The sequence below is a fragment of the Gallinula chloropus genome, assembly GCF_964237585.1.
Source record: "Gallinula chloropus genome assembly, chromosome: 18".
NCBI lineage: Eukaryota > Metazoa > Chordata > Aves > Gruiformes > Rallidae > Gallinula > Gallinula chloropus.
In genome coordinates this window covers 5,740,145-5,763,799 of record NC_140103.1, presented here as the reverse complement: position 1 = coordinate 5,763,799, position 23,655 = coordinate 5,740,145, and the positions used below count along the sequence as shown (strand labels likewise).

General features: G+C 55.5%; 1 protein-coding gene across 2 annotated transcripts in view; it reads right to left on the bottom strand.

The window, feature by feature from the left end:
* Window positions 1–22,863, bottom strand: part of RXRA (retinoid X receptor alpha) — a 120,438-nt gene extending 97,575 nt beyond the window's left edge. For both annotated transcript variants that reach the window (XM_084272567.1, XM_084272566.1), the window contains exon 1: window positions 22,783–22,863. In XM_084272567.1, coding sequence (XP_084128693.1) covers window positions 22,783–22,810 — 28 coding nt within the window. In that variant the 5' untranslated portion in view covers window positions 22,811–22,863. The remainder of the gene's footprint in view (window positions 1–22,782) is intronic.
* Window positions 22,864–23,655: the final 792 nt, after the last annotated feature.

Here is a 23,655-nt window from a genome sequence, read left to right as displayed (position 1 = left end):
CAGGAGAAAAGAGCCAGGCATGCCCAGGGAGACGTGTGCTCCTGCTCCCACCCAGCCCTGGGGTCTCTACTCTCCTACCCTGAGCAGAGGGGGAGAAGGACAGAGACTTCCCCCCCCCACCCCCAACACACCCTACTAAGACCTAAGAGTGCTCGGGTGTCTTCAGTTTATGTAAAGTGAAGCTAATTTCATATTATCATATGATATTAAAGCAGCCTACCTCTCTTCCATCCCATGTGAAAAACCTGTGAGCGGAGCTATGGGAAGCATATGGAGAAACATCTCCAAGCACAAACATCCACCTACTGCATGAGCCACTCAAAGCTGGAGAGCTACCCAAAACGGGGGGATCACAAAAGAGGCTTCAACCAAAAAGAAAACAGCCTCGTGCATGTATTTTTTTCATCCAAGAGCTCCCAGAGACTGAAGTTCTCACTGCCTATACGCCTGCCTGGTGTTTCTGTGACTCCTGGAAGTTTAAAAGGCACCTCACAGTGTTCCCAGGTTTTGTTATTGAGGTGACAGCCAGAATTATCCCTGCTCTGTCCTTTGGAGCAGGTCTGCACCCCCTCCAAGCCAGTCAGGCTCCTGCGGGTCAGGAGATGCTCTGGCAACAGCAGGAAGGTTTGGTGGGTGCTCAGGGTTGTGGAGAGGGACAACACACAACACACGGACCAAGCCAGCTGTGCACAGCTCCCATGCACGGCTCACAGTGACCTCACACACCAGCTCAGCCGCAGCATCCTCTGAGTTTGTCAACACCTTTGCAGTATCTTTCTTGGGGAGAAGGGAGAAAGGAGATTACAAAGTGTTGACAAGGTTGTGGGATGCTTTTGAGATGTCCTGCAAGCTTCCAGCATCCTCCGAGCTTCCTCCTGAGGCTGCACGGGGAGCGGAGAGCCCAGGGCACGGCACGGTTCCCGCTCAGCAGCGGGAGCGAGCGGCCAGCCCGCCTGGGATGAGACCATCAGGTCACGCTGGGCTGAGTCACCTGAATCTACTAGTTCTCATCAATCCTTCTGGCAAGAGGAACAAATAATCCTCAGGGAAAGCTGTTTTTGGAGGCTGCTGAATTGTTCTTGGCACCGCTTGGAGAGCTCCAACTCACTAGAAAATCCCAAGCATTTTAATATAGCCAGAATATTTGCTCACAGGATGACTAGCCCTGCCACAAAATGGGATCCAGCCTCCGCAGAGCCAGCCCATTACAGGGATGCTTTTCTGTTGCCTTTTAATACCGGGGTGAGGAGGCGGGGCGGGGGGTAAGGATGCCAAGGCAGAGCCCAGGTCTCCTCCTGTGCATGGTGTCACGGCCACAGGGGTCCACAGACACAAGACCCACCTAACCTGGCTGGGATCCGTGCCACAGCAAGAGCCAGACCAGCCCCGAGCCATCGCGGTGGGTTCCTGCAACTAGCCACTTGCTCAGTGCATCCCCAGCACAGCCAAGCACCACAACCTCCCCCTGTCCCCACAGCACCACTGGCTGCCCTCAGACCTGGGAGGTTTAGCCTTGCCTCGTCCCCACACCACTCTCCACTGTTCCCCTTCCCGGAGGCGGCCAGTGCCAGCCAGGAACAGCCCTGGCCACCTCCCATGTTGACTTTGGCCAGCAGCAGCCACGTCTCTTCCTTGGGGCCACCTCGCAGGTGGTCAGCCAATGCCGGCAGACTGTTTTCCCTCAGCCCAGGGGGAAAAAATGCCTAATTAATTATTTTTTTTTTCCCTTTCCTTTCTTCTATTTTAAGAACAGAGGCCTAAAATTAGCTCTGCTCGCACAATGGGCCTCTGAGATTTAATCCCTTCCCTCCCCAAGCAGCCAACAAAATAAGTTGCCGTTCACAGCATTTCTGTGAACTTCTCAGGCCACCAAAAAAAAGCAAACAAACATTAAGGTCCTAAAGGCCAAACCATTCCACCCAAAGGGATTTTAAACCAGCTGTAACTGTACAAATCCTGCTGCCCACCTCCTCACAGCCAGAGTGAAGCCCAAGCCCTCAGAAGGACCCTCTCTGTCCCCCTGCACAAACCACCACTGAGATGAGCACACCATGGATGCTGCTCAGCTGCTGCTGCTCCTGGGGACCACAGTAAAAAGCCAGTGGGTGCAAGATTGCCTGTGTGGGCGGTGGTTACCCAGATCATCATGACTACAGCTGCCTCCCCCCCATGATGCACGCAAGGACGGAGCTGGCAGAGAGATGCACCGACTCTGAAGTCCATGGGGTCCAGTGGACAGGAGCCTCCATGGGATCTGACCCTGCCATGCCTGAAATCCCGGGTGACCATTCACCACATCAACAGGAGCAGAATTAGCCCCTGGCTTCAGTCACAGCCCTGATGCTAATGCACCTCGACTGCGGTTGCACGGCTCCTCCACACCTCAGCGTGCAAGGTGGGGTAACTGTAGGGACCTCGCTCCCAGCAAAGCAATCACTTCATATTTGTAAAATGTCCTAGAGTTAATTAAGTGCCGTTAACTCATTAGCTAGATTTTGACCTCCTAAGCCCGGCTTTAAGCCTTGCCTGGCTAGACAGGGGCTGGTGTGCTCAGCCAGCTCCGTGCGTGCAGAGCCCTCGCACAGCTCGCTGCACCGGTGCCCGAGCGGCGCTGCCCGCACGCTGCAGGGAGTTTCTGCACGGCTGCACAAGGCTGGTGAGTCGTGTCACCAGCACCTCCCGCACCCTGCTCCCCAGGGAGGTCTTGGGGCTGTCCCCACGGGGGTCCAGCCACGCTGTGGAGCGCTGCCCGGCTGCACGCGCAGGAGCTGCACGGGTCCACGGGGGGCTGGGGAAATGGAAGCAAATACCCATCTGGCACTGGATTACCTGCCATATGCTCCCCATATGAATGTGTCAGTGAGGGGAGGAGTGCACGTTCCCCCCGCGCCCCATGACGTCCCACATCCAGAATGCATCCCTCCCCGCAGCATCCCCAGCCAGGCTGGCGCTGTGGGAAAGCAGCAAGGTGAAAAGCTGCCAGCACAGTGAGCACAGACAGCCACGTCCTGTCCCTGTGTGCAGACTGGCAGTCATCCCCCCTCCGAAATAAGCGGTGTCCCTCCCGGGATGGGGGGAGCAGCCAGCACCACCTGAGACTACTCTGCCTGGTTGATGCAGCATCCAACCACTGCAGCTGCATCCCTGCAGCCAGCACCACATCCCAGACCTCAACACTCCATCTGCAGGGAAACGTTTGCTCAAACACCAGGTGGAAGCTGGGAGCCAGAGCTGCTCCCTCCCAGAAACCACAATCCCAGCCCATCCTGCCAGACCCCGCACAGGAGTGATGCTGCCAGACCCTGGGGGACAGATGCAGCTGACAACAACCATCAAGCCATGCTGGTCTCTGCTGGAAAATCACCTGCCAGCCTTCTGCAGGAAAACCCAGCCATGCCAGCAGCGAGGCCCACCAGCATCTCCTCGCAGAAGCACCCCACCACTGCCGCCCTCCTTGACCAGCTTTCCAGGAGGGCAGAGCCCAGCACCAGCCACCCCACACCAGCTCCCCGGGCAGCCCACTTGCGGTCCAGCAGCAGCCCAGCACACAAGATCACAGCATCCAGAGCAGCCAACAACAACAAACTCGTGTGTGAGTGACAAAGGGGAAAAAAACTCAGCAAGGAAACAATATTCAGCTCAGCTCTTCCCAAGCTTGTATTGTAAATAACGCTGCACATGGGTTTGTTTTATTTGTTTTAATTATAAAAACATAGCCCGGATTGTCCCGCTGGCTTGGGCAAGCTCCGGCCTTGAGCAGGGGAAGTGAACTCGCTGCCCCGCAGAGCCACGCTGTGTCCGGCAACCCTACAATAAACAACAGACCCATTGCACCTTGCTGGCTTCATCCCTACCCTGAAGGAGCTGGTGAGATTGCTGTAATCCTCAGCAGCCAGGTTACCTCCCTGCTAGGTTGAGCTGGGCTTAGTTAGGCGCAGGAGCAGCCAAGGCTCCCAGAGCTGAGCACGGTGCCGGCAGACGATCAGCCAGCCCAGGTGGCACATGAGGCCAGTGGTGCCAGTGCCCTGTGCCTGGGAAACAAGCACCTGGAGACAGGAACATCGTGCACTTTGATGGCTGTTTCCAAGGTAATTGCGTACCTGGGTCTGTCACTCCACCAGTCCCCAGGCTACGAGCCTGCCCAAGATATTTATCCCTTTTCCTTTTTTATCCCATCTTTCACACCCCATTTTCTGGCTGATGTCCCCCCATCGTGTCATCCTGTTACCACAGTGCCACTGCGTCATGCTCCTGCCATGTACCTCAGGTGACGGGGCCAAGCAGGAGGCACCTTCTGAAATCACTTTTTGCGTCAGAATGAACCTTTCCTTGTCTCACTTCCTCCTCCTGGGTCAGTCCAGGATGGAGGATCCAACCCTCACTCCCAGCGCATCCACCTCAACACGGGATGGGCCAGGAGAAAACCGAGCAGCCCCAAGCCGAGACAAGCTTCAGACACAACCAAGTTAAAAATACATATTTTTCAGACAAAAGTTCAGTCCCCAAATGGTAAGAGAATCCAGGAAAAATGCAGCAGGCCCGGCTGGTGGCCGGCTTCCAGCACGAGCACCTCCCTTCGGAGGAATCCAGCGAGGAGTCTCGACTAATCCACCCAGGACACACCAGCATTTCTTCCTCATATTATTGGGTTGGGTGGTTTTTCCCCCCCCCCTCCTTATTTTTTTTCTTTCTTTCTTTTTTCCATCTGCTCAGCAGATTTGACATTTGCTGGGAAGGCGCTCGCAGCCACAGGGACCAAACTGGGGTGCTGCAGCTGGGACCGGACTGGGGGACCCCACTGCTGGCTGCGTGCTCCAGGCATCAGCCCAGGGACTGCAGGTAGGAGCGGCTGGAAAAGAAGGGAACAGGCCAAGAGCCTGGAGCCACCATGCGTGTGCTCAGTGCTCATGCAAAATATCTATGCAAGGTTATCCCTGTGCCTCAGTTTCCCTTCCCCAACACAAGCACTTTAGGGGAACAAGGCCATCGACGGGTCCCCAAGCATCTCCTCTGACTCCAGTGAGGACCAGGGTCTCCCTGCTGAGGCCACCCCACCAATACAGACGCCACCTCTGCAACCCACATCTGTCCTCATCCACCTGCAATTCACAAAGTGAGCACCCCAAATCCCCCTCTGCTGCGCTTTCTGCTGCTGCCTCCCCCCAGACCCCTCACCTCCCTGCTGAGCCCCTCGTGCTCCCAGGAGCTTTTTCCCTTGGGCAGATCCCTGCACGTTCCCTCAGCCAGTTACTCGATTCTGGCCAGAGCACCAGAATGGGGACAGGAAAAGTGGCCATACCACCTGCATCACCCCATTACTGTCAGCAGGGACGAGAGCAGGGGGCTCACACCTAGCCCTTGTGGACTTGACCCCAGCCCCTCCACAGACCCTTACCAGGAAGGAGCTGCCACTTTCGGGTCAGCTGGCAGGCGCTTGCTTTCCCTCCTGGTGAGATGCCCACTGAGGAATTTGCACTTCATTCCTTGACACCCGCTTTAATTATAGGTATCGAGTTGGCTTCTCTCTTTCACAAGAGCTGTGAGTTAATTTCCTGCTCCCCTTTCTCTACGATGGGTTCATGAGTCACTCGCTCCCTCTGTGCAGGGCGGTGGGCTCTGTCAAAGCCTTCCCCAAACCTGCTGTAACCTCCCCAGAGTGATGTTCCAAATTTTAACCCCATTTTCCTGCTATTACCAAGGCAGGCAGTAGGTGACACCAAGACATGACATGCGCTGCCCAATGCCTCTAAGGCTCCCCTTGCACAAGGATGCTCTGTGCTTGCACACAGGACAGTGCAGTACACTTCTCCCACAACAAAACACTAATGATCTCTCCAAAATCCTTACCCAGAAGCGCAGTGAAGCATCCCGAGGAGAGGCACACAACTGTTGAGGAGCAGGAGACTCCATACAGTTTACGAAAGGATCCTCAGCCCCACTGGTAGGAGAGGTGGTGGGTCTCCAGAAGAGGGGCAGCCATCCCTTGCCTCGCTCAGGCATCCATGACCCAGCGTGAAGGGGGCTCCTGGCATGCCCACCGCTCCTTCCCCAGACAAACTGCTCTCCCAGCTCATGCCACTTGCCATTACTCTGCCATCCCCAGCACATTTTCCTGCTGCAGGGCTCGCATACAGGCTGGGAACCCCGGGGGGCTCAGGGAAGGGACCCCAGCTCTCCCCCCCAGCTCACAGCAGCCACGCCAGGCTGTTGTTTGCTTTATTTTCTGTAATCAAGTCACAAGACGGGGCGGATGCTGCTCAAAATAAATCATCAACCACAACGGCAATAAAGACAACCGGGCAGCCTGGGTTCACACTTTGCAAGCACGGGACCAGCAGCCGAGCTGCCACCGCCCCACCGCTGACGGGGCAGCTCTTGTGCCATGTCTGGACACTGTGGGCTGTCACAGGATCACAGAATCACCATAGGGGTTGGAAGGGACCTCAAGAGATCCTCGGGTCCAAGCCCCCCCCCACACCAAAGCAGGCTCCTTAGGACAGAGGAAAAGGTGACATGGTTGTACCAGGAAAGGCTGTAGATACACCCCCATGCCACCAGGAAAAAATGACCAGGGGCTGTGGAAGTCCCTCAAATACCCACCCCGGGGACAAGCATCCCTCCATGCTCAGGACTGCATCTCCCCTTCCCCAGCCCCAGGACCAAGGGTAAAAAGGGAAACAAAAATCTGTGCATGCCTCTCCGCAGCAGGGTGCCAGCACAGCTCTTCTGCGAAGATTGAGCAACATGAGGATGGCAACAGAGCCGGCAGCATCTCCCCAGCCCCCACAAGCCCCCGCACCAGTGCTTACGCCGCTGCCTGCACCCTGCATCGCGGCACAGCCAGCCCTCAGCCCCGCAGGGACCCACGGACTGGCTCCCAGGAGCCCCTCCAAGCCCAACCACACAGATCCCGCACAATAAAAAAAGCATCTCTGATCCTGCACAGACGATACGGCCCTTCCTCTGCATCAGCCAGCATCAGGCAGGATCTGGCCAGGCAGGAGCACAGGGTCACTGCGTCCACATCGGAGTCCCTCCAGTCCCTACACGGCTCGCGGCAGAGGGATGTTCTCCCTTTCTTCTCTGGGAGGATTAGACACACTTCTTTCCTCTCACTGCTTTCAAAAGAGAGGCTTTTTATCCCTGCTGATCCCTGGGGGAAATCTCTCTCTCTCATGCTTTTATAGCTCGGACAGAGGGAAAGGAAGTTTCCCTTCATCTCAATCTCTCTGCTGACAAGCACCACGAGCGCAACGGGCAGAGCAGCTCCCCAGGTCCCTGCCTGCACCCGGGTACCCCTGAGCATCACCCCGCCATCGCTGGGGCACCCCACCACCTCCCGGCGCCACGGGGCCGCCATTGCCAGCAACTCTCCCGGCGCCAAGCCCCGGAAAACGCCCAAGCAAAAACCCTGTCTTATTATTTCGAAAGCCACGTCGCCGTTGCGAAACCCCAGCTCGTAAAAACCCCAGCAGAAGGAAAAGCAGCAAACCCAGCTCAAGGCAGCTACAGGTGCTCTGCCCTTGCCTACCTGCTCCCCATCCTCTGGAATTACATTTTCCAGTGTTCCTTAAGTGGATATTTGATTTTTTTTTTTAATTTCTTTTCTTTTTTTTTTTTTTCTCTCTCCAACCCCCATCCTCCTTCCTGACTGCTGTGGAACAGATCAAGCCAAAGAGAGGAAACTGAAGCTTGGAGCTGGCAAAGCTTTACACACGCAGGGCTATTTTAATGGGCAGCTCGCATGCGGAAAGCTGGGAACACGCGTAAGCTGCGCACGGGATCGCAGCACCATCAGCTCTAAAATCAAACAAACCAAGCCAGCAATCCCTGAAGGGCTGTCAAAAGCCCTAAGTGGCCCCCCAAAAAAATGAAATCATCTTGGTTTGTCACCCTCTGAGCTCTCTGCGTGACCAAAATCGGGGCTGAGGTTTGTCACACCGGGTGGGTTTGGGGTTATTTTTTCAAGCGTGCTGCAACATTCTCTCTTTATTTTTAGTTGTCCCTTTAAAACTATAGAGGAAATCATCCAAAAGAAGTTTGTTCAAACGGCCTGTCAGTTTGAGGAAGTGAAATTAAACCAGAAAGAAAAAAAAAAAAAAAAGCCCTGAATCCTAATAAATCACACATCCACACACACAAAATTGGAGAAATCTGGGCATGCCTCCAAAGCCAAGTAAATGGATGATAAACAAAACAAACCTAGCTCTGCCTGGTAATAAAGGCTTCCACGGTGGGAATTTCTCACCCGGGAATCACTTCCACCCAGGGCACGGCTCGTGGCACACAGGGAGCTTCCCTGCTTCCCAGCAAAGCCGTGCCTCCGGGGACACTGCCAGCGATGCCGTCCCACACTGAGTCGGTCTCAGCAGGCACAAATCCTGCTTGCATGGATTTCCCCACCCCCCCACACTTCATCAAAGCCCTGGCCCTTTTGGGGAGCACACGCTGTCCCCATCCCAGCCACAGACGGATCGATCGCCCCGTGACGCAGGGAGGGTGGCTGCCTGGTTGTGTTCCGGAGTCACAGCAAAACCCTACTCTTCACCCGCTGGAGCCTTCAGCAAGGACCTGCTCAGGGCCCACAGACCCACCCAGAGCAAACAAGCCCCACAACTTGCAGAGAAAAAAAACCCACCTTAAATAAAATATGCAAAACTAGAGCAAGGGAAAGGGGAAGAGGAATAGGGATGAAGACGCTGGAATAATCCACCACCACACCTCCCCCTCAGGTAAACGGGGTGCCTGAAGCAGAAGGCAAAGCCAGCATATCTAAGAGTAAAAAAAAGCAGCAGCCAAGTCTCCTTTCCACCTTGAGATGCAGCTTCCCATTGATATGGATGCTGCAGAGCAATGCCCACCCCCTCCCCAGCAAAAGGGGCCTATCTTTTCAGGTCACACAGCGGGAGGAGGGAGCAAAGGGAGAAGGGAGGGCAGGGACCCATGCCGAGATGTGTCCCAAAAAGGACAGTCCCAGTGACACCAGTGCAGCTTCTACGTGCCCCAAGATGGATTTTGGGGGGCCAAGAGCAGAGGGTACACCATCAAAGGCAGCGGAAGGGGTGGCCGCACACAGTGATGACCCCAGCACCAGCCAGCACAATGCCCATCACCCCCTCGGCACAGCCATAAGCCAGCCCCCACTGCAGGGACCGGACCCTGGGCGGGCAGCCCACCCTCTCCTGGATTCTCTCTTTGTTTTCCAGCAGGGATTGCCACGAAACAGTTAAATGTTTCCAAGCTGGGCTCTCCTGAGGACTCCGGTTAAAAGTCCACCGGGCATTTTCCCATCGTGGACTTTAGCCCCGGAGCGCGGCCGCGATAACGCACACGAGGTGCCAGCTCACCGTGGGACCCGGCACCGCCGCAGCAGGACGGGGTGCCACCGAGGTGGATAACGCCTGCACAACACGCCAGGTCCCACGCAGGACAGAAAACTGCCCAACGAGCCTCGGAGCAGCAGTTTGGGGTTTGGAACCATGAGGTTATATGGAGTGTTTGCAGAGCGGGAGGCAGTGGGTGAGCTACCAGGCTCTGTGTTTCTGCCCAAGGAGCTAATACACCTCCTCTGATCATGACTTGGCTGTGCCCAAGGAACCCACTTTGCCCATCTCCAGCCTGCAGTGGGCACCCAGGCATCATCCCACAGGGCAGAGCCCAGAGATTTCTCTCTCCATTGATCCCAAGGGACATGCAAGGGCAGGAGCTGAGCTGGCTTCTCTTCTGGGAACAGACCCCCCAGCTCTCCTCCCCGAGGTTGTCTGCAAACCCTCTTTCACCAGGACTACACATACCATTTTTTAAAAGCTGGGTGATGTAACCAACCAGTATTTATAATGCTGAAAACATCCCAAAGCTCCATCTCTTCCAGCTCCCAAGCACACTGTGTACTCTTAATAAAATAATTGCCATGATGAATAGCTCCTTATAACATTCCTCTTCTGCAGCTACTGACAGGGCCAAGAGCCGGGATGGAAAGTCCTTCTCCTGATGCTCCTTCAAGTTAACATTCAGGATTTTACCTCTTCACAGCAAAGATACAATGAAAATTCAGCAGAGGCGTTAGTCCTGCACCAAGCCATCACACAACGCAGAGAACGGAGGACAAGCTCCCTCTCCCCCAGCCCAGCTACATCACCACCTTAATAACAAAGTCAGCAAACCACCACGGGTCAATCTCAGTCCTTAGTTAAGCTGACGTGATCTTGAACCCACTCGATGAAATCAATGCCGAGCTGCTGATCCCGACGATGCTGGTGGGGTCCGTGCTGGCTGAACCGCCCTGGGAAAGGCTCCTGTGCTGAAGGGTCACCCACGACCCCCAGCACCAGGCCAGGGAGCATCAGGAGGCTCATTTCCTCTGCTTTTTAAACAAGGCTGAGGGGTTTAATCATTCGCTTGGAAGTCCTTGTGTGCCCACAATTTCCACACTGACGATCCCAGGGGCAGGCCAATGTACTGGGTTGGGGTAGGAGATCTTTTTGGTAGAGTCACTTCTACCTTATTAATTTGTAAAAGTGCATTCAATTAGGGAGCACGTGGCTTCTCCTTCCCTCCCCATGCAAAGCAAGCTTTCATTCCCAGCCAGGCCAGGCTCTCCAGGTGCTTTCCCTGGCATGGCATCTCCTCACAAAGATTTGCAATCAAGCCACCGGGACTAGCCACGGATGCAGAGGGATGCCCAGATGGGATGACTTCCAGCAGGCCACCCAGGGAACCGGTGGCAGAATGGGCCCCAGGACCAGCCCTCACCCCAACCTCAACTGCACCCTGGGGGACTTCCCAGCGCCCGGCCCCAGCGGGGGAGAACAGGCAAGACCGGCACCTCCCGCCCTGCCAGCACCTCCCTGCACCCTGCATGCACTGCTGGCCCCGTGTTCATCCCCTTCCCATCCAACACAGACAGCCAGGACCCCAACCCACACCCTGACCCAGCGCAGGCACTTTTGCACCCTGACACGTGGTCTGCTCCCTCTAAAGGGCTGGCTGGGAGCATCCCCCTGCTCCCAGTGATGAGCCAGGATGAACTCTTCCCTCCGCACCACTGTTGCCCAGGCTGTATCCTGGGGCTTGCCCGCTCATGATTCCTCAAGCAGAGCTTCTGGGCTCCCCCAACACCTGAGCAGCCAGGGAAGTGCCCATGGGCAAATTCCACAGCTCCAAACAAGGGATCTGGAAGGATGCCGGGATCAACCCCGCATCCCCTGCACTGCTGCCGCCGCAGGGTTTTGGGAAGGCGCAGGGACAGGTGGAGCCTCCCCGTTTGCGTAGGTGGGGGTTTCAGATGGGCTCCGCGCTGTTATCTGCCACCCAGGGCTTGCTGCAAGAAATCCCTGCCCTGCGACATTTCCTGCACACACCTAGAGGCTGTGGAACCTTGCTGGAGAAGCCAGACGTGGTTTTCCGTGCCCGCCCAGCTCCCATGGCATAACACCCGGCCGACCAGAGTGCCTGGGTGCCTGCGGGGAGCGGTGCCGAACACCCCTTGGCGATAGCAGCGCAGGCGGAAAAACAACAAGGGATGAGAAAACCCAGAGCCCAAGCTGAACAAACCCCCACAGTGACCGACGGCCTCTGCTTTCCACAGCCTAAACCTGCCCCTCAGGTGAGGCACGAAGACGCAGCAGCTTGTCAGAAGGGAACTAACTACCACCACCTTCCTCAGAGAGGAGGGTGAAGCTCCAAGGCAGAGCCCCTGAGCTGCAGGGCATGGCAACTCTGCTACCAAAATACAACTCAAAACACAGGAAAAAAAGCCAAACCAACTAAATCTGTGTGTCCCAAACCTCATAAGCAGTGCAGAAACCTAATGGCAGGGCGTAGCTCAGGGTACTGCCTTGCTATGTATCTCAGGTGCAAGTGTCCGCACAGCATCAACCCCCACAGCCCTGCAGCAGAGCATCCCCCACCCCATCTGGGATCCCTGCTCCCTGCACCACTGTTTAGACAAAGTCTCTGACATTTGCAAACAATAGGTATCAGCTGGCCAGGGGCCAAGCTATCTCCAGCTGGGATCATGGCTAAGCCTTCCTAAGTGCTTAAATGGGGGGCTGCAGGTAATTGTCCCAGGAGTATTAACTCTTCCCGGAGCCACCTCTGATGTCTGGTCCCTGATGCGTGGCACAGGGCAGACACATTGCCTGCAGAAAACCAACCCTTCAAGGATGGCAGTGGAGGGGATGGGAGATTTAGGGCTGCACCCCAGCAGCACAGCTTCCAAAGTGGGTCACTGCATCCTCCCCTTCCCAAGCTGTGCTCCACTGTGGGGCTGAAGGGCTGTGGTGCTCCCCCAGAGCTGCCTGGCCATCCTGTAACCACCACCATGGAGGCTTGGGGAGAGCCTACAGTAAAGCACAAAGTATTAATGCTGCAGTTGGCACAGCCTGCTCACAGCATGCCCATCCAGCAGACCACAATCTGCTTAGGGGTGCAGAAAGTTTCAGCTTCAGCAGGTTTGCCCTGACAGGAAGGGAGCCTGGGTGGCCTCTGTAGGTACAGGAAACCCCTTTCTATCACGCACATCACTCCACTTCCTCTGGATTTCTTTAACCTTTCACTCTCAGCCTGATTTATGCCTTCACACTGATTTTTGCATGCATGCACTTCCCTGCTCTCCACTCCCGTGCTGTGGCTCCACACCAGCAAAAACACTGGCACGGCCTCGGCATCGTCTGCCCAGAGCCAGGGCAATCTCTGCAGGGAAGTCTCCTCCTCTGCCTCTCTCCAGAGGAGCTGGATTTCTGCAGGCACTGAGAAGGGGAAGACGCACACGTCCCGTGCTGATGGGCTCACCACCATGCTGTGCTTCAGGGCTACGCAGCCAACACACAGCTCCCAGCCACCCGTGGGATCCATGCTGGTCTTGCATGACGGGGAGGCAGCAGGCAAAGCACTGGAGCAGCTAATCTGGGACCCCAGGGAGACATCCCAGCAAAGGAAAAGCAGAGATGGAGGTTTTGCTGCAAAGGCACTGGGCAACGAGCCCCGAGCTCCAGTGCAGCAAAACCAGCAGCCCAAAGGATGGACCCAAGTTTCCTCACAGAGAGGGAAAGGATCCATGACCAGCACAGCCTGGAGCCCTCAAACAAGAGGGGAAGAAGGGTGGGCAGTGGAATGAGGTGGCACGGGGCTGGGGACCCCAACTGCTGCTACCTGCTCCCCATCCCCGGGATAAGCCCCGGCAGCTGGGATGCAGCAGCCAGCACCCTATTGAGATGGGCATCCCGAACACCACAAGCATGCAGAGCGGTGCCCGGTAATGCCTGTGGAGTCAGGAGGGCATGAGGGCGGCGAGGACACACCCTTGGTGTCACCTAAAAGGCCTCTTGTGTGGGAAGACTGGCAGCTTGTTCTCAGGCTCACAGGGATCCCAGTGCACGAGGAGTGAAACGTCCAACTGCCAGGAGAGACATCGGCTTCCCAGGAACTGACAGGGGGAATGTGTCTCTGCTGAGGCTCCCCTGGAGCAGGAGCAGCAGAGCCCAGGGGAAGGACCAGGCAGGTGTTGGTGTAGGAATTGCAGTGAATGTCACCTCTCCAGGGCCCTGTTTGGGGTGTTTTTAACCCCCAGTTCAAAGCATTTTTAACCTGTGCAGCGGGATAAATACAGAGAGTGGAAGCAGGTGTCCCTGGTGCCACTGGCCATCATCCAGGAGGAGGGATACAGGGACACAGCCAGCATCTTCTATCCCCACTCTCACATCCCGAGCTCCACGCAACAGCCCACACAGTCCCATCCTTACAGCCACCTCCATCCAGGAAGGGAAGAAATCCCCCAGAAAACCCCAAAGCAAGAGCGAGCCAAGAAAAGCACCTCACTGTCCAATTTACACGGGACATGGCAGGTCACCCCCCAAGTGCCACTCGCTCTCGCAGCGCTCCTCCAGCCTGGCACTGCTGCCACAGCCAACGAAATGAAGTTGCAAAGGTTACTGCTTCAGTGTCTGACTGAGCATAAAAATCCTGCTCTGAAAACACAAAAACACAGGGACAAGGGGGACGGGAAGAGTTAAAGCAGAGGGGCAAAGGGAGGGGGAGAGGGGACAATGAGGCACGGTGGCCCCAGAAACATGGGATGGGGGGCACAGGGGGCTCACACATCACCATTTCCCAAGAGTTCCCTGGGAAAATAAATGCAAAGTCTGTTATAAAAGTTTATCTGCGTGCGCAGGAAAGAGCGAGCGCGCCTGACGCCGGGATAGAGATGTCATTATTTTCCATGCATCTGCCTTACCCAATTTTATTTAGTTGCTTTCTGCACCATTTCATGCTCATTCTGCTGCTGAGCTAGACAATTGCTTTATAACTCTAGGGTGCAATTTCACTGTCTGCGAGCCACACGCACACGCACAGGGTCTGTGCCGGGATGCTGGGATGGAGCGGGGAGCTGCACATCCCCTCCCTCACCGCCCCGACGTTTGGGGGCTTGCACTGGAATAGGTTTTCTTAATAAATAAAAGAGAGAGGAAATTAAATTAAAATGCTAAGCCACCGTCTCAGATGTATTATAATTCAAGGAGCACACGTAGGGGGAAGAGGGGAGGGGGGTGCAGACCCAGAAAGCATCGGCTCCCCATTAAGGAGGAGGAGGATGAACCGGAGGGCAATTTGCTCTCTCACGCTAAGTGAATGCGCAGAGACGGAGCCCGGCAGGCTGCAGGGCAGAAGCCCCGGTGAATCATGCTGGATTTTTATGATCAATTGGAAGTCACACTTGAACAAGTGCAGGTCAAAAGGGCCATGCAGGTACAAAGCTCCCAGAGTGGTTTCCAACTCGCTGAAGTTGCCTGGTCCCTTGCAGGGACCCCTGATTTTACCCCAGACCCCATCTATACCTCATCTATAGCATCCGCTCTTCCAAGGGATGCAGCAGCCCCACATCTGTGGGGCAGGGAACCTTCAGGGTGCAAGGGAGTCTCCTGATGCAAAGCCACATGCCACACACTCCTCACCATAGCATGAGCCAGCATCTGCAGCACAACCCACAGCTCATAGACCCTTACCCACTGCTGGCTGGACTCTGCCTGTCGGTCTTAGAGGCCACAGGTCCTCTGCACCAGGCAGAGCCGGCAGCTTCCCAGGCCTGAGAGCCGCTTTCCTTCAAAAACGGGGCCGGAAAACATGGAGTTGGAGGCATAAGGGCAGTCCAGCACGGTCTGGCAAGGCTGACCAGTGAGGAACGGGGGTCTCTCTTTTTTCCTCACTTTTGCAAGAGCTCCCACCTGCACATGGATCCTCAGGGAGCTGCTGCTCCCTGGGGTACAGCAGTGAGCCGTAATGCTGGCAAGCTGCTGTCACCCATCCCTTGCCCCCTCAGAGGCAGCCAAAACAGCTTCCCCAGCTCTATACAAAGCCCACAGGTCTTCCCCTGCCGCCCTGACGCTGCTCCACTCTCCATCCCTTCGTGCCTCTGCCATCCCTCACCACCTCACCAAGCATCCCCCATTCCATCCCATCCCAACCCCATCTCCCCACTCTGTCACCTCGGCATGTCCATCTGGATCTCAGCTGGAAGTGTGTCCCCCACCTCTCCCATGGTTCTCCTTCTGCTCTTGCCTCACCACTCCATTGCCACATTTCGACTCTATAATGGGCATGTAGGAGACACGCTGCCCACAACCAAATAGTCTCACAGCAGCCCACAGAGTTCACAGGAGGAAGGAAAAAAAAAAAAAAAAACAAGTAAAAAAGAAAAAGAAAGAGGAAAAAAAAAACCAAACCAAAACTTTCCAGCACTCACTTGTCAGCCAAAAATGGAAAACCAGTAATCAAACGTTTCTGCCTTTGCACCCAGCCAGCTGAAACCAGACAGGGCATCCCTCCCTAACCTGCTCCTGGCACCCCCAAGACAAAGGATTTGCTCCATGAGCTGAGGGGGCTGTAAACCTTGGGGAGCTCCAGGGCTGCCCTCAGCACCCTCTCCCCTCATTTTTATTATTTTTTGGGTTTTTTCCTAAAGTCTGTAAAAGCTGAAGAAAGCCCAAACTCCACAAAAGAGAAGACCAGGAAAAATAACAGCCAGATGGGAATCCCATTACCATTTTATTGGTCACAAATCCCAGTATTGCACCTTTCATCTCTGTGCTCTGCGGTGATCCCGCTTCTGATGCAATCGGAGGAAAGGGTTACGGCTCAGACAAGACCCAAACCCAAATACACCCACGACCCCCACCCAGGGCGCACCAAAACTGACAGATTAACCCAAAAATCCCAAGTCTCCTGGGGTTTGAGTGGAGGAGCAATGCCACGAGAGCAGAAGGGGGATGCTGCCCCACTCCTGCCGCTTGATACAATCAGTATTTAGGGTGTTCCTTCCTTGCCCTCTGGTTCGGGAGCACCTGGCTTACAGACAGACCTCACCTGAGAGCTTCAATTTGCTCCCAGGCCAAAAAGCAGCTTGGGGTTGGGGTTTTTTTTTTGGCTACCAGGAGCCGGGACCCTCAAAAGCCCCCAGGAGCTCCGATCCCAGACAGATCTGCTCTGTGGGGCTGGAAGCCGCCGTCCCAGCTGAGGTTTCACAACCACCCCAACGCCCTCGCTCCGGGCCCCGTTCCCAGCTTCTCCAGCACTCAGACGCACCCGTGTGCCTCAGTTTCCCACCCTGTATCTCTCTCATTCAGTCAGACCACGAGTTTTCAAGGCAAAACCCATCCCCTCTCGATGCACAGAGGCACAAGCAGGGCTGGGATCAGAATCCCAAGCCCCGAGGTGCAACCTTGAAACTTTTATTGCCGATCACCAAAAAAAAAACCCAGGGCAAACCAACCTCCATTTTACGCCTGCAAGTGGTCTGTTTGAACAGGATTATTTTTTAACTCCACGTTAAACAACATTTCAAAGGAGGGGAGCCGTGTTTGGGCTTCATTTGAGCCCTTTCTTCCCTTTCTTCCATGGGGATTGTTCCCCTGATTATCTCAGCAAATAACACCCTCCATTTTGAAAAGCTTCGTCTCCTCTAAATAAAAAAAGAAAAGTCAGGTTGTTTCCCCGACTTTGCTTTTTTTTTTTTTTCTTCCCTAAGCAAAAACATTGTCAGAGGAGGCAAGTTCCCACAGCCAGTTTCCATCTCGACGACCGAGCGTTCTCCACAGCGAAATTGCGTCTGTCTGAAACCCTTCTCTAGCAGTTGGAGCTGGCTGGCATGCACAGGGATCCTTTTTCTTTTTTTTTAAGAAAAAAACCCTTATTTGCAATATTATTTCGTCTGCCTTGATGTTCGAGCAGCCTTTGGAGAGACACAACCACTCCTCCCTCCTCCTCTGTCCTCCCTCCAGGCACACGCTTCCCTTTGAGGAGGAGGAGGAGAGGGGAGAAGCGAAATAAAAGACAAGCAAAGAAGAAAATGTCAGGAAAGCTGCTTTTTGCCTGTGTGTCAAATGTTCAAAGTTATTCCAGAGTCTAGTCTTTAAATGTAATAAAATCCAGCAACTCCTGACAAAATCAATTAAAATAAAACCACCCAGGCTGCCTCCCCCATTGCTTTGTAGCTCTGCTGACTTTTGAGAGCCCACCTGGGCCTTTTAGGAAGCAATTACGGAATTTGCTGGGCTGCATCCTGCTCCAGCAACGTGCTGCTGAGCATCCCTTTGCACCACAGGCTGGAGGGATGACAGACCCAGCTCCCTCACCCCACGAAGGGAGGTGATGATGGGGAGACACGCTGGGGATCCGAGCCAGGGAACAGGGCTGATTAGAGCCCAGTTAGGTTAGCGAGCTCCCAGGGAAGGTCCCTGTTGTACCCAAGGCTTTGCCAGCAGTGATTCGAGGTGTCCTTAGTTTTGGTGACCACTGGCAGCTCAGCATCCCCTCCGCATCCCTGTTCCATCCCCGTCCCCTTGCCAGGGGCCACCACCTCTCGCTGTCTCACCGCCTCCCGCGCCGGGGTCACGCGGTATTTATAGCAGGGATGATTCGGTGATTGCAGGCAGCCTCGGGGGAACACCCCGCTCACGCAGCCCATTCCGAGTGGGAATCCCCCCCCCAAAACCAGCACCAGGATGCTCCTATCAACAAGCACCCCACGCAGGAGGCAGGAGCCAAGAAGATCCCAAAACCCAAGCCCCTGCCCCGTGGCGCACACGGCCCCGCTGTTTGTTTTCATAGCCACCCTGACAAAATAAATACATACATGAAACAGAGAATTCAGGCGGGTGGCAGGGCTCTGGCACGTGGGAATCCACCCCTGCTCTCGGAAAACAATACTCCAACAATAAGGTTTTTAACCTGTTTCTTAATAAATATTTATTTTCGCCTTCGAGATGTGGGTGGGACAAAGCCAGGGTGTATTTTCCAGTGAAATGTTTTGATTCCCCCCCCTTGATATTTTTCTTATAATTTTTTTTTTCCAGCGGGAGGAAAATGCCAATAATAATATTTGCCATGAATAACTAAAATTCTGTGGCTTTCTCCCCCGCTCTCCTTTAAATAAATAAAATGCCCTAAATACAAGAAACACAAACTCTTGCTCCTACACAGCAGGAGGACGTGGAGTAAACTCGGGGACCCTCAGAGGATTTATTTAAGTGTCACAGCCCAGATTCTGAAAAAGGCAAAAATTCCTTCCCAGCTTGTTTTGAGGATGTCAATCGGGAGAGGTCGAGCCCTACGCTGTGCTCCAGCACGAGGGACTGGGACTGACTATACTTCATCTCTTGCTCCTATGAGTCTCCTCTCTGGAGCAGCATTGGCTGCCCCATGGAGCCAGCTGGCATCTTCCAGACATGGGGCAGAGGATTCCTCCTCCCTCACAGGGATGCTCGGACAAGCCATGATACTTTCCTTTATCTTTTGGAATTTTTCCTCCCTATGGATTTATGTATCAGCTAAAAATTCCAAGTGGAACTGAGGATCACACCAAGGTCTCAACACAGACGTGAGTTCCCACCGATCTGCCTTGGGATTTGCACAGCACCCAGCTTCATCCCAGCCACGTGCCCGATGCAGGGTGAGGATGTTTCACGGATGCTCACACCCCCACACTCTCTTCCACACGAAGTGACCCCAATGCTCCAGGTTACCCCCATTTCCCCCCCCCCCCCGCAACTAGAATGGGGAGGTTGTTTTGCTGTTTTCCTCGGAGATGTTCCTGCTCTGTGCACAGCCAGTTCTCACCCCACATCCTGAGCAGCTGCAGCCGCCCCTGGCACGGCTGCACACGGGCAAGAAGATGGACTCGCAGAGGTTGCAACCCTGTGAACTGACCTCCGGGAGGGAAACACTGGCCTGGGACACCCATTAACTGTTTCTTCCCCCACGACGCTGTGCCTCAAGGGAGGGCTCCCCATTCCCACCAACACCCCTTTGCTCCCCAGAGCTACCACATTTCTTGGTGAAGGAGAAGACGAAGCAGTCAGAGGACTGCAATGGTCATGGCTGTGGGAACAAGCAGCTGCCCAAAGAGCCAAGTTCCTTGGTTTGCACATCAGACCCCAGCCGGGCACCGCAGACCCCCCACGCTGAAGGTGTGGGACCCCCAGCCTTGCAGGCACTCGTATGACAGCTCCTGGAGACTCGGCACAGCACAGCCCCCCGCCCAGGTCACAAAAGCAGGACATCCCCCATCATTCAGAGCCTAGGAAAGGGAGATCTGGAGCCCCAGACAGGTTCTAAGGCAGCACCCCGAGGTGTCTGTGACCCTCACACAGGGCTGTGGTGGTACCCACACCATGCAGGATGCAGGAAGGATGCACACAGGCAGCCCTGGGGCACACACAGGCATTCCTGCTGCCCACAGAGCCCGTCGCAGGTTGTCCCAGGAGTGGGACAACACACAGGGTGACGGTGTCCAGCCTGGGAGATGCCCAGGGACGTGCCGTCCTCACAGGGAGCCTCTGCCTGGCATCTGCCAAGCAGCTCCGGAGACAAGCAGGAAAATGAGATACTACTATTAAAAGTGCCCGGCGCTGGCCACGCTTCACCCATGACATCAGCAGGGTTATCTGAGTCTAACCACGGGCAGGACTTGGCCAGGGACCTCTACAGGGTTATCCTTCTTAGGCCAAATTGAGCTGAGATGTTGATGGGGCCACATCGTAATGGAGCCCGGGTTTGGCTCCCCAGCTGCTCCTGCTCTCCAGCCCAGGCCCATACTGGTTTGCAGGGAAACAAACTCCACAAGCTTGGCTATTTCAATCCCCCTCAGCGTGCAAACACCCATGATGTGGGATGGGGTTGGCAAACACCCTGGAACTCTGCAATGTCAGGACCCATCCAGTTTTGGACCATCCCACCTCCAAAAAGGACCAAGGCCCCGTGGCCCCACCAGCTCTGCTCTGGTTTCACTGGGAAGGTCTCTGCTCACAACTCCTTGATGCTGCCCCCCACTCTTACAAACCATGTGCACACTTTCAGGCTCAGCCTGTCTCCCACGCTCAGAACAGGTCCAACATCTCCCCCTCCAAAAACTGAAGAACCCTCTGACCTCACAACCAAAGCCACCTCTTTTTTCCCCCTAATCCGTGACCAAAGGCCAGTGGATAAAGTTTAGGAGTCCCTTCTGCAGCAGCACAGCACACAGCAGATGCAAACCCACCTCCTGCACCCTAAACAGCTCCCATAGGCAGCTGAATTTCCTCTTCAGGAAACAATGAGAAGTTATAACCCAAACCCAGCACCACTGTCCCGGGGTGCCTGCCTTGTTTATCCCCCCTGGATGCTCCCAGCGTGTTGCAAAGACCCACCCTCTCCCCGCCATCCACACACACAGTGATAAACGAGCGGATAGATCAGTTGTTTTTCATTTGCACCGGTGTGAAAATCCTTAGCCGAGCCAGCAGCAAGGTGACACACGCTCCCCCTCTCCTCCTCCCCCGTCAAAGTCAACATGACTAATAACACAACGTATTATTTAGCATCTACAGCGTAACAGGAGAGCTCGGGTCTGGAAGCAAACGCAAGTATATACGGGGGGGGGGGGGGGGGAGCTGATCCTGCCTGTATCAATGGGGGTTTGGACCGTGGGGGGCCTGATCCTGCCTGTATCAACAGGGGTTCAGACCATCTTCCACGAGAGCATCAAAGGAAACATCAATCTCACGAGAGCCACCCCGAAGATGAACCCGCTTTGGTGTGGCAAGAGACGGGTGCTTTCTGCTGTGGTGGGTGTGTTTGTGAGGACCCCCGACGCCTCCATTCCACCCACCCACCCAAAGGGATGTGCTCTGACTCCGAAAGCAGGACCCGCTTCCAGGGGAGGAGGGAAGAACAGACGTGGCAGGTGAGATGCTTTCAGCCCCAGCAGCAACTCCGGGCAAGTCAACCCAGCAGCGTTTCCCACCTCAAAGCCGAATCAGGGAGGGGTACTGTGAAACCACAACTCGGGGAGGGGAGGGGGAGGAAGGAGATGCCAGCTCAAGACCCACCACCCTGTGGGGCCCAGACTCTCCCTGCCAAAGCCCCCCAGACCACAGCAGTCCTGGAAACCATGGCAGGGGGCAGGGCGAGCTGGGAACCTTGTTCCTATTTATTTTTTGTGTTTGTATATATTCAGCTCTCAGAAAAGAGCAACTAAAACTGCAATTCTTAAACAACAAAAAAAGAAAAAAAAACAACCCAGAAAAGAAACAAAACACAGCACTGCAAGCTAACAGAGCTTCAGCACAGATTTAAAGCCCAGGGAAGCCGGAGTGGATGTTCTGACTGGCTGGGAGCCCATCTAGCAGTGGTAGAGATGGCAGGATCCGTCCCTCTGCCCCCTCTCTGCCTCGCCTGGACTTGGCACCGGGCTACTTCACCAAAACTTTTCTTTCCCCCCCCACCCTGAACACTGAGCTCTGCAATATCACTTCTCCTGAAACCCAGGAGCAAGGAGGCATTCGCCCTTACAAGCCAGGACTTGACTCAGTCACCGAAACGATGGCAAACTCCAGCTGGAAAGAGGGTTTAAGATGTAACTGAAGAGAAGAAGAGTGGAAAGGAAAAGGGGTGGGGGAAAGGCAAGGAAAAACAAACAGGAAAAAAAAAGAGCAGGAGGGTCCCAAGCCTGCCGGCTTCTGGGAACCGCCAGCGAGGGACGATGCGAGCGGAGGGGCCGGTGCGGGCGCAGCACTGGGGGTCCCCGCGGGCGCTCCGCCTCCCCCTTCCCGACTGCGCGTCCCAGATGCCGGCGGGGAGAGAGAAAAGGGGAGGAAAAGGGGGGAAAAAGGGAGGAAAGAAAAGAAAAAAAAAAAGAAGAAAAAAGAAACAGAAAAGCAAGAGGGGGGGAGAAAAGGCTGCGAGCTGCCAAGCCCTCCTGCAGAACTAAGCCCCGGGAGGGGAGGGCAGGGGGTTCTCCCGGCCCAGCCCGAGTGTCCGCTGCCCCGTTTGAAAATACCGCTTGCGCCGCCACTGCCCTGCTGCTGCCCGGCCCGGCCCGGCTGAGCTCCCCGCCCGGGGCCCGGCGCCCCCTCGGCTGCGCCTCGCAAGGAAAGGAGAGGAAAAAAAAAAATAGAGAAAAAAAAAGCCAAAAAATAACAACTAAACCGCGGCGGACAGCGCAGGGGCCACGGGGCAGGCCCGCCCGGCACTTTCCCCGGCGCTGCCCCGGAGCTGACACCAACTCTCCCCGCGGGGCTGCCGTGCCCTCCCCGGGGAAGGGGCGCAGCGCATCCCCCACCCGCTGCCTCCCCTGCGCGGTGCGGGCAGCTGGAAGGGGAAGCGGAGGAGGGGAGGGGAGTGGGGGGGAGAGAGCAGGAGCAGGTCGGGCGCTTATTTTTATTTTATTTAATCACCACCACCCCCCCCCGACACCACCACCACCACCCCCCCGCCGTAGGAACGGAGAATCTTTTTCGGAACAAAACTCACCCAGCGGCAGGAAGTGTTTGGTGTCCATAGCTGGTGCTTAACTCATGCCAAGGGGCTTGGTGGAGATCGGCGGCGAAAAACACACACACACAGGGCGCGCAGAGGGGAGGAGAGCGAAATCAAAGCGAAAAAGGGAGGGGGGGGGGGAAGGGGGGGGGAAGGAGGAAAAAAAAAAGCCCAAGGGGCGGAGGAGGAGGAGGAGGAGGCGGGGAAGGCTGCAGCCCCGCACCGGCGGCCCCGCGCAGCGCCGGTCGCGCTAGACGAGGCCGCGGAGTTGTTGCAAACTCCCAACAATGTAACTCCGCCGCTTCGGCTCCGCTGGGCGCGATCGAGCTCCGCGGCCGGGGCCCGCGCAGGGGGGAGCGAGCGCAGCGACCGCCCGCCCCGCAGCGACCGCCCGCCCCGCCGCGCAGCGCCGCCCCGCGCCCGGCCCCGCCGGGGTCGGGGGAAAGAAAAACAATGTGGGTTGGGTTTTGTTTTTTTGGGGGTGGTTTGGTGTCTTTTTTTTTTTTTGGGTTTGGGTTGGGGGTTTTTTTTGGGTTTGTTTTTTTTTTTTTAAAGTGATGGGGAAAAGGGGGGGGGGGAAGGAAAAAAAAGCCAAAAAAAAAAAGAGGAAAAAAGAAAAAAGAAAGAAGAGGGGAGAAAGGAAAAAAGAAAAAAGAAAAAAAAAGAAGAAAGGGGAAAAAAGAAAAAAGGAAAGAAGAAAAAAGAAGGAAAAAAGAAGGAAAAATACCTAGCAAGGGTGCGGAGTGCTGTGGTGGAAGAGCAGGAGGGGAGGGGGAGGCTCTTGGAGCAAAGCTGAGTGATCACAGCTGGCCCCAGCCTCAGGAGACCCTCAGCCCAGGTCTCTACCCCCCGGGGTGTGTCACACTG